The sequence below is a fragment of the Chaetodon auriga genome, chromosome 13 (genome assembly GCF_051107435.1).
Source record: "Chaetodon auriga isolate fChaAug3 chromosome 13, fChaAug3.hap1, whole genome shotgun sequence".
In the NCBI taxonomy this organism is placed as follows: Eukaryota; Metazoa; Chordata; class Actinopteri; order Chaetodontiformes; family Chaetodontidae; genus Chaetodon; species Chaetodon auriga.
In genome coordinates this window covers 2239984-2251335 of record NC_135086.1, presented here as the reverse complement: position 1 = coordinate 2251335, position 11352 = coordinate 2239984, and the positions used below count along the sequence as shown (strand labels likewise).

The window sequence follows — 11352 nt, the reverse complement described above, 5'->3', positions numbered from 1 at the left end:
CTGGCTGGTTCATATGGCTGTGGGCTAAATCTAATAAAGCTGGTGAGTAGCCTGCTGCGTGCACTGTGCTTAATGCCAAATTAAAGCTATCTGAGGAAGGTTTGGGCTTTAGGAGTAAAACTGACTTGAACTTAAAGCAGTATGAATTGATATTTCTATTGGCAGTCACAGGAAGTGGAATCACCTGAAAACACAGCTGTTACCTTTAAAGACAGTATGGCTTTTAGCAGACCGCTGTCTCTTATGTTCGTTTGTATGAGCGACCTCCGTCACATTTGATGCAGCCGTTTGATTTATTGTTAATATAAAGAAACTGACTGGTGCTGTTGTAAAGGCCATGGTCAAAGAGACGCCATAGTTTATCTGCCTCGGGACATTCTGGCAAGTTAATCCAGTCCTGCATTAATCATCAATATTACAAGGTATTTTACTCTGTGTGTGCGTGCGTGTGTGTGTTTACACACTGCTGCCTCTAACATATCTTGTGTAGACATATTCATTTTGCTGGTATGTGTTGCATGTGTGCACGGTACATCTGCAGGCGTTACCTGCCTGCTTCAAGGTGTGTTGTGCAGCATGAAGCGAAGTGAAGCCTTTTCTTGGAGGTGATCGTCTGTCAGTGCTCGTTTGTGTGTCATTAAGCTCGCGCTCATACCTGGGCTCCTACTATCCCCTGGCCACCCCATTCAGAAATTTCTGCGGTCGCCCCTGACTAACCAATCATCAGCGGTCATTTGTGCACATACCAGCCGCGCTGCGCTGCGCGAGGCACACATCCTTACAGTAGCTGTCAGATGCGGTCGCGCGCACCAACCGTACACCGACCAACGATCGAAAACAGCGATCATCACCGAGCTGGAGAGAGGAAGAGGAGGCTCGCTCTGCGTCTCTCCCCGGCTGCTTTCGTCTCACTTGGATAGGAGAGCTGCTTGTGTCGGCGTGCCAAGATGAACCAAACCGCCACCGTATCGCATCAAGTTAAATGCCAGTCCACGAAGGCCATCAAGGTAAGGCTGGAATGAACTTCTTCGTGTTTCATGGAACTCTGAGGCAGCAGCAGCAGCTCTGTGGCAGCTCAAAACTTCAGTGCGGCTTTGGTGAGCGGGGATGCGCATTGACGCACAGGGCTTTGGAGACGGTCTGGACACATGCATGTCAGCGTCCTCCTTACAGCCCGCTGAAGTTGCGGCTCCTATTTGAAACTGTTTGGTTCTGACATGAGAGTAAGCAGATGATCTGACTCCTCTGGTCTTGACGTCCAGTGTGAACGTGTTGGACGAGGAGCCACACACTGGTGCAGTGGCCAGATTTCATTCATATCACGTCGTGCTGCTTATTATTATATTGTCTGAATAAGCTGAGAGAAATTATAGAGGCCGTCTTCAAACAGAGTCTCTGTCTGCCACTTCAGGCGGTCACAGAGAGAAAAGGATGCCTGATTGGTCCTTGTTGGCGCATCAGTTGCTTAACTTTACCGTGCATGGTCTCAGGAGATCATCCTGATTTCCGACCTGTTGTTAAGAAATCGTATGAAAAGTGGCTGCAAGGAGGCAGCAAGACGTGTGTGTGTGTGTGTGTTACGGACGGTGTGACGGCAGGTAACGCAGGTTAACGCCGCCGTTTTCTGTTCGAGTCACGATCGAGAAACGTCTCCGCGCGGCAGCATCCGCATTGTCTTCATACTGTGCACTTAAACCTGAGCTGTGAAGGAGTGGGGATTTTCTGCTGGTGTGTGTGTGTGTGTGTGTGTGTGTGTGTGTGTGTGTGTGTGTGTGTGTGTGTGTGTGTGTGTGTGTGTGACTCAACAGCAGTATCGATTTTGCCGCGGGTTCTGCATCACTTTTCAACCTCGAAGTCCCACCAGAGAAATTTAGCTTGGGGCAAATCTATCGATCCTCCTCCTCACCATCCCAAAGGCTGCAATTTTGGAATACAAGGCCGAATGTTGAGAATTAGTGAAGTTCAGTTTAGCATGAGAGATGGCAGAAAATATGAAATTGGTTAATATGATCCGTGGTGCTTTTTTTTTCCTCCTGGTATTTCACCATTTTGAAGGAGGGACTGGCTGGAATGGCTGAGGCAGGTGCAGGTGCTGTTGTCAGCTCTGGATGCTGAGTGTGAGACATCAGCGGCGTCCCTTGCTGCTTTTACATCCATGTGTGCTCCTGATTGTGGGTCCCTCGCTGTGACCCCTGAGCTGAAGCCGACTCTTCATCTGTCATCTGTCTTTGCAGTGCTGACGCTCACCAGATCCTTTCTGTAAAGCCACGAGATAGCCTGCTCATAAAAGGCACTGGGCTGTGTTCAAAACGAGGTTGCGGCTGTCAGGCTGCACGTTTTGGGTGCAGTGCATTGTGGGATGCATCCCGCTGAGTGCTGCTAAACATCTTTAATGTTAATTCCCTTTTTTAAGATCAAGCAAGCTAACTGAGAGAGTTGAGTTCTTTTGTTCCAGCAGCACACGTGGGATGACTCTTTGATATTTCTGGTGTATTGCATGTGGCTTCTTGTTTGCGTAGCTTGTGCATTTCTGTCTGTTCATTGCTCAGATTTGGCAACACAGCAAAATTGCTACACGCCACGAGTCCAGTGGGACATTTTACTTGGAGCTAAAACTGAAGGGGTACCCACCAAATAACAGTTTGGGTAATTATTCTGTTGTGATCCTTAGTTTTCTATTCCAAATTAGTTTGGCTAAGCTGAGGGTTAGACTGTATTTTTAGTGCTTTTTCCGTCTTCCCTGATCTCAGCGAGTGCCTTGGTGAGGAGAACGTTATCAGAGATGATATCCAACCTTTGTGAATAAGACCCATGTTGTGATAAACAAGCATTTTCCCTTAAAACCTCTGAAGACGAGGCTCCACATCCGCAGTATTTCTGCAGAGCATCTAAATATGAATCATCTTCAGGTATCATTTATTCAGGTTAACACTCAAAAGTTCAGTTAATCTCTGTGTGAGCTTCATCATCATCAGCTTTTGAGTCAAATGTCCTGATTGGTTCACAGAAGTATGTGACGTCACCTCTTTCCAACCTGCCTCCGCCCACATTCAACCGGCGAGACAAACAAAGACAAAAACACAAATGCAGAAACGTCGAGTGCAAAAAGACCAAAACTGTTGGAACTTTCACAGAAAATAGTTTGCTCTTGATTCCGTCATTCATTGTAAGAGGCTGACTGAGGAATTATGTTTTCAGGGCCTGTAAAGAGCAGCCTGCCAGATTAAAAAGACAAATCTCAGCAAGGTCGATGGCGTGGAGTCACTGAAGGTCCATCGATTTGCTTTTTGTCAAATCTTAAACATGTCTGTCGTTGCCTGTGAACAGCCCCTTGGATGTCTACGCTCTTTGGCTTCAACTGTGTGAGTCATTACTCAAAGTCAAGTCATTGAGACGCTCTACACCAAAGTGTCAAAACACACCTTTCCTTGAAATGGTTGAATCTTTATTCCTGCGTGAGGCTGTTAATGGAATAAGAGTTTCGCAGTCAGTCGGGATGGAGCAGCATATTCCATCAGTTTCACTTGAATTACCTACAAACTCACACTGGCAAGGACGGTCATTTGGGAATTTGGGGCTGCTTTAATCCAGTGAGGATCAATAGAGGTTCTTGAAAGCAGCTGATTGGCTTCAGGAGCCAAGGAAAAGAAACAGACAGGGCAGAAATGACTGGTCTTCAATGGACTGAACGCACAGAAAACCAGTCCTGTTGTGTTAATCCCAAGAAGAATTAGAGGTGAAAGAGCTTGTGTAATATTTTTTTGCCTTGGTTCGCTTCACTGCAGCTTCGGGCACTGACACATATTGACGCATGGACAAACAGAGGAACACGATATTCTGTACATAACTGTGAACAGTCTGTAACAGCCTAATACATTTCAAGTTTCTGAATAGTGAGCGAATACAATCAACACGGTATTCCACAGGAACACACTCGCTGAGCCGAATTGGTTTCAGAATCTTTGCTTTGTCTTATGGTGACAATAAACAGAGCTTGAATTCCATTCTTTGAGAATATTCAGCCTCATATTCGGTTGCCTCGAGGGTTGCCGTGTAAGAAAAGACATTTTGTGAATCTCTGTGTGCAGCACTTTTCTCTTTCATGGCCTGTCTTTTCACTTTTGGAGAAAACGCACTGGAGCCGGGCTGCCTGCTGCATTCGAAATCGGCATTGTATAAAACATCCCCAAATCGGTGAGCACTGGTTTGGAGTCTCTGACACCCCGAGGCATCTGCTGCAGCTTGGCATGATGCACTTTGCCTTCAGCTCACAGCGAACCTGTCTCGGAAATCAGTCAAACAAGCAGGGATCATAGTCAGGATTAAGCACTCTGAAACTCCCGTGTGTTGCACAAAAACGCTAATCTCTCCATGTCTGACCCCCATCGTCTGGCTCTGAGGTCTTAACAGCTCTCTGTTATCCTCTTAAATGCCCCCTCTTCATTTCATAGCTGTGTCCTTACGCCACATGCCAAGATAAGAAATCCAATTAGGACGAGGAAGCAGATTTTTCGTGGGCCTTAACTCCTGGGGTCTGGCTGAGTTTGAGCCTGGATGCGGCCTGAAGCTCATGCCATGGCTGGTCCTTGGAAGTGTCAGGTCCACCCACGTGCAGATTGCAGCTATAAAGTGGGATTGTCAGAGAAGCAGGGAGCTCTGTCGGAGATCCTCTCATGGTGCACGCATCAGTGATGGGAGCACAAGGTCGTATACGAGAATGTGCTGTACTTCACAAGCTGTGCTGTAACATCGTGGCTTTTACACTGAATTTACACAGCAGGGCTCTCGACAGGACGTTTGGGTGAAAGTGACAGTCAGAGATTTATGTGACAAGAATGAGGTTCTTTTTTTTTTTTTTTTTTTGTTGAAATACCAATTTTAGGATTCTGTTTCATGTGAGTGTGAAGGTACGGCTGTATCCAACACCCTCTACATTCAAGCCATTTATAGTCACATCACTTCTTGAGTGACAAAAAAAGAGCTTTGAGCTGCATTTGTTGTATGAAAGGTGCTATACAAATTAAGTTCATTATTAATATTAAAAAGCCTGAAAGTGAAAATTAAAGTGACATGAGGTCTTTAAGCAGTGGGAACAACAGTGTCCTAAACCAGATGTGTTTGATAAAATCTCTGCACAATTAAAGCAGTTCAAGAGAATACAATCAGAAAATAACACACTCTTAGTCTCTACCTCTACCTATGTACAGCTAACCAATGTATAAATGCTAAGCTTGGGATTACCTACTTTTTTTTGTTGAATCTTGTGAGTAAGTTGCAGAAATCTAATCAGGATGTTCAACAAAAGCCACGAAAGCAGTTTCCATGTTCTTTTCAGGTTAAAGGTATGACATTTTTTAAATATAGTGAAAGTGCAGATGTTATGCTAATAATGGGTAATGTAGTTTGGAGCTGCTAGCTTCAAGCAGAGATGAGGTAAGCTCACATCTTTTGAGCTCCACATCTGCAGTCAACCTACGCTGACTCAAGTGACGTCACTTGAGGTAATTTATCAGACTTCATGCAGCTCCCTCTGGAGTCACAACAGGGAAATTTTTTCATATCATACATGAGTGATTTCCAACACCTGTAATAAGACTTTGATGTGTAAATTAGTGGAATTCTCATTGTAGATGAGGAATTGTGGGTTTGTACAGCTCAGCTCATCATCTTGGTTTTGTTCAAGCTAATGGTCAGGCCGGTATGCCTGTGTGAACTGGTCAAAGAGGGTTTACAGGTGTTACTGGGAGTGTGTCCAGGGTGATGAGTGGTCTGACCTTCGTTTTAGCTTTGAGTCAAGCGAGGTTGAATAGATTACTGTCTGTCCTTGTGTGGAGATAGACTCCCATAGTTCATGTTCTGAGGCTTTTCCGCAGAAGGAGGGGAAAGAATATCAAAACAAGTTGGGCGCCTTCATACGTAACTGCTTGACACCATAACAGATTTTGAAAGGGGTTGAGGTGGACCCATTAAACTGGATGGTGCCTTGCATGTCAGTGGGGATGGACTGGGAGCTGCAGAGGAGTATTGGGGCCAATCTGTCCATTCAAACATCTGGAAGAGGTCGCTCATACTCACAAGGTCAAAAGCTTTTGTAGGGTCAGTTTGAGTTTGAGATTTCCTGCTCTCTGCTGTTGTCCTGCTCCTCTCTCAGAGGGAAGATCATACCTGTAGTCGATGTTCCTGCTCTGAACCCTGCCTGTGACTCTGGGTAAAGCTTCCTTGAAGTCTGTTCAGTGCAACGCTAGCAAAAGGTTTACCGGTGATACTTAGAAGAGGGATGCAGCTGCAGTCGTTGGAGTCGCCTCTGTCGCCCTTGTTCTTGTACAGAGTGAGGACAGTTGCACCTCTAATGTCCTTTGGGATAACACCTTCCCTTCAGCACAGGGAGAGGAGCTTGTTGAGTTTGTGAAGAAAAGCAGGCTTCCCACACTTCTACCCAACATTTGAGCTGTTTTGAGCAGTCAGCAATCAAATTATCATCTGGAGGTATGATTTGGTAATTCAGAACTCAATGATACACTGCCCATTCTCATTCATTTTGCTAATGCCACGGTGTTTTAAGCTATACGGCCAGAAGTCTGCACCAACTCTTGAATTGAAGTCACTAAGTAAGGGAAGTTGTTCATGTTTAGGGATGTTTTTTTACAGTCCCTTTCGCTTGGTGAGTCTGATGAGTTGAGTCAAGTTTCCTGAAGGGTCGAAATGTCAGTTTTTTGCTTCTGGAGTTGTCTCTTGGTCTGGGGGTCATGGTCCTGATGTTCCAGCTTCCCAAATGTAATGCTGGAGTTTTTACTTTCTTTGTCATGTTTGCTTCCCAAATTTACAGCCCACTTGTCTGGGTAAATCCATAAGCTTCATGCATCTCTATGACATCTGAGGAAGGGATTAAAACCGGTAAGTGCAAAGTTAAAATCTGCCGGAACAATGCTTCAAAACACTGAACTGCCTGACTGAGTCCAAGCTGTGATTTCCGTCATGGTTTGCTTCATTAACCTTTTCCTTTTAAGACGATACCCACAAAGTAGTGGATGCTTTACCCATAGGTGGAGCAGTGATTGATGAACGCCATGGTGTATCCACTCACTGGTGGGTCTTTGAGACATGCCTCTTGGGCCTGCTTCTGTTCTGAAATCCCCTTGCAGTTCGGTCTTTGATCGCATGATACCCAGCTACCACGTGTTGCTGCAGGAGTCTTGGTGGTATAACGGGTATGTACTGGCAGCGGAGGCTTAAGCACTCGGCCCCTCTTTACTGCTCAAAGTTGAAGAGCTAGCCAACGGTAGGCATGCAGAGCAAGTCGCTCAAAGCAGGAGTCCAACATTCTGCCACAGAAGAGTAAAGCTGCTGTTCTACCAAATGCCGTCTTCGCTGTGTTCTTCAACGCTAACACACGTGTGAGAAGAAAGCTAATTGAATCCTGGTTTACCGTATTTATTGGTTGCAAAGTTGAGTGTACTGAAGAGCGAGTCTTCATTTGAAAGCCTCTTCACCCATAATGATAATTAATTATTTACTCTGCATTACATAGGCCAAGTGGAGGGAGAAAAACGCACTAGATTGTCAGTGATGAAGTCCATGAAAATGCCTGCTCTCAAAATAGAGCATTTTTGTCACTGGAGATATATTCAGAGTTTACACACTGACGTGCTTTGATCCCGCTCAAAGCGAGCCTTATTTCAGATAAAGTACTTTGACAAGTTCTTATGTTGCAGTTGAAGTGAGAGCTACTCAGATTTTAAAGAGAAGTAATGAGGACAACATTGAGGGAGACAGAGCTGCAATCTGTCCTGAGTCGGGGAACAAAACAAGTCTCAGATTGAAATTTCTGCTGTCATGTCTGCTGCTGAAGGATCAATGAGGTCGTTTAATGGTTTAATGTGAAACTTGTCCATCCTTAAAAGAGTTTGCCTTCAATCTGGAAAGCCGAATCCCAGCAGATATATCAAGTAATGCTTCCTAGATTACCGATGGTTGCTCTGTATTGCGTGATATATTTGTGTGATAAAAGACAGAAGAATATAAAATGATGAAAAATGTTCGGGGAGATGAACACAGATAGGATCACTTGTCTGGATAAACAAAATATTGAATTCCCAGATATTTCATTCATAGTTCACATTGTATGTAAATAACAGTACGCTCAGATGCACTTTTCCTCCGAGGTTTACCCCGTCGCTGGCAGGAAGACCACCATTGTTTGCAATATCTCTGCCAGCGTGCGGCACCGATAGCTCTCATCGCCGTAACTCGGCACACTGGATGCTCAACAACTCAGCCGGCAGGTTATTGAACCTGCGAGGCGTTCCCCTGTTCTGAAGATCTATCACATAAACAGTCTTTAAAAACTGCTCGGGACTGGCTGGCTCTGGGAGTGATAGATTGCCAGAATCAGTCTCATAAGAATGATTGCATTGGCTCTTGAGTCTCTGAGTCTATAAATTATAGAGCTATGCCAGCTGATCTCAATCCATCCTCCTCTCCGAGCACATCTCTCATTCCCAAGACTCACCGACGGATATGTGATAGATGTATTGCTAATTTGTGGTTGATTTTGTGGTTGAGACGTATCCGCCATTCATTTGCATAAGAGCACTTCCTCTGGAGAAGGCTTATTTGTCCCTGTAAAGAAAAAAAATGTAACATGATATAACCTCTCATTTGCCCAGCCATGCATACTCCACTTACCCCCGTGGGTCCTGTAGAGTTCTTGCTACTGCGTAATGACTTCCTACTTTAAGATCTAAAGTCGATGCTCCTGAGAATGTAATAGAAGTCAGTGTTGTTAAAAAAAACAATTAGACACTCAAACATTTAGTCTAAAGCTAAAAAGCAAAGTGTGTAAAGACGTAGGTGGTTCAGCTCTTCCCATAAGATTCTCTGAGGGTCACATTTTACTGAAGGAGCTCAGTACAGTTGAAAACACAATCACAAAGACTGATGAGTTCATTCTCATGCTGAGTTCGTCTCGCGTTATTTTTCTCTGCTTAAGTGTGTGTGATGGTGCCGTGTCTGCAAATGAGAAAGCCATGGAGAAGAAGATGCCATTTAGATGCAATTTGCTAACTTCATTAAAGCAAGTTATGCAGTTTTTATACAACAGAGTGAAGTAACTCTTAATTTATCACTGTTATAAAGATTTTGCAAGAAGTTATATTTCTGCGTGTCTAATGAAGTAGAGTCTGTGGAAGTCAAGGCAGTGAGATTACGTCAGGCCCAAATGGGCTTCAGAGCCCGCTGTGCAGTGAAATTAATAGGTGTGAGTGCATAATGGAGTGCTAGTAGGATACACTGATTCCTGAGGTGCAGAATGACTACATTTCGAGTGGAGTTTTGGTTATAAAATAGGCGATAATGTCCTCTCTGTGCTATAATTTTAAAGAATTAATTTAGTTATGATTAGGTGAGTAATCATCTAAGAGATTAAAGAAATGACAAAGTTTTTTTTTATGGGTGTTTTAGTCAAGAATGGCAGGAGGGATTTCATGCAACAGTTTTTTTTTTTTTTTAACAGACTCATTAAATTCCCAGATCTGGGCTTATCTAAACAAGAGTGTTGTTTGATGCTTTGTAAAATTCCACCCATACGTGGACTCTTAAGTGTTTAGTATGTCCCACAGGTGCATGTTTTTGTTTGCTTTATGTCTTTCATGGTTTTCCATATGGAAGAGCCATATGTTTTTGTCTTATCCGGTTGTCCTGATTGCAGCAGAAATGCTTAGAAACGTGATTTTGAATTAATGCCATTTTTCAGAAGCTGTGTACAGAAAACAGGCTTTCTTTGGGGCCTCAGGTGAATCCCTGACTTCACTGCACTTCACATACATCAGTCGCGGTTTAAAAGTGTCGGCACTGCGTCGGGCAGAAATCTGATTATTGACCAACTCCGTGCAAAGTGGGCTTTTCTTTGTCTCAGTTTTTTACACGCAGGACACTGACATAACAACAATCAGAAAGCTAAATCACCTCTGTGAATAGTGTTTTTTTGTACAGGGATAACGTGTGCATAGTTCATTGTTGACCACATTGTTGGAGTATCTGTTATAGCAACTATCTGAAAATTGTTGACGGACATAGTGTTTGTCTGAGCTAACTAGCTAACATTAGCATGACAGCAAGTGAAGGGACGTAATGCTAACATGATGGTTTCGTCATGTGGCATTTTGACATTTGTCTGACAGTCTTTGATTTCTGTCAGACGTTTGTCTTCCTTGTCAAAACCTGGCACCTGTCTTTCCCACAATGCAACATGCCCGCTCACAGGTCTGTCAGAGATTCTGAGTACTCTTCTTTGTAACTTCACACCTCCAAATGAATTTCATGTTCAGACTCGTAGTCTTCAGCCCCAACTGCCACTGACTCAAGTGATGTCACTCGAGGATGTGTATCAGATTTCATGCAGCTTCCCCTGGAGACACAAAAGGCTTTATACAGCTTTTTCCACCATGTAGAAATACTCCTCAGCTGCTGTAAACTCACCTTGACGTGTAAAATTGTTGACGTTCTCCTTAAAGTCAAAGTCCAGCTTTTCCTGGAGCTTTGAACTGCATCTCTTGATATTCTTAGTCTTTCAAACTTCACGTCAAGATTGATTTGTAAAAAAAACCACCAAAATCATAAACAACAACGATAAACATCGCTCACCAATCGGAGAGTAATTGAGAGCCTGTACTCATAGAAAATGGGGTTATGGCACATAACCAACATTTGCTTGGTTTAAACATTTGAAAAACTTTTTTGAAACACGACAGCAACAGAGATGAACAGGCCGACATGTTGGCACATGGTCATGAGACTGAAGGTGTGTCAGGCGTCAAAAGCATGAGAGTCGGCAACCCTGATGCTGTGCAGTTTTCTTTTAGAGGGAAAATGACAACAGATAACACAACAGGGGAACAGCTGGCAGACTGAATCGGAGGTGAACTTTTTGAAGCGAGGTCATGCCCCATGCAGAGAGGACGGAGCCAACCAGCAGCCTCAGTTCTGGGTATTTCATGAGAACTGACGTTTTAGAGAGATTTGCTGCTTGAACTGCAACACTGCCGCCACAAATACTGGTTCTCTATTGAAGCCCAGTGCCAAATTTAATTTACTCTCTGCTGGTGGAGTCAATCAGTGACCACATACATACGCTTTTACTTTTCCTATTGTTTAATTCTTTGTTCCAATGCTTTGATGAAATATGTTAGAGGCAAAGCATAGAAATAACCTGTATTATTGTGAGCACATTAGCATGCCAGCCTTGTCTGTGAGCCCCCTGAAGAGCGAGAACAAAATCTGAATGTTTTTCTTCTAATCAACATCAGCAGAGTATGTTTGAGGTGATCTACAGCTACTGCGACCTCGTCTTGTATG

General features: G+C 43.9%; 1 protein-coding gene across 1 annotated transcript in view; it reads left to right on the top strand.

Annotated features, from left to right (window-relative positions):
* The first annotated feature begins 671 nt into the window (after positions 1 to 671).
* dpp10 (dipeptidyl peptidase like 10) overlaps positions 672 to 11352 on the top strand; it is a 153113-nt gene continuing 142432 nt past the window's right edge. The window contains exon 1 of the mRNA XM_076746890.1: positions 672 to 1007. Coding sequence (XP_076603005.1) covers positions 948 to 1007 — 60 coding nt within the window. The 5' untranslated portion in view covers positions 672 to 947. The remainder of the gene's footprint in view (positions 1008 to 11352) is intronic.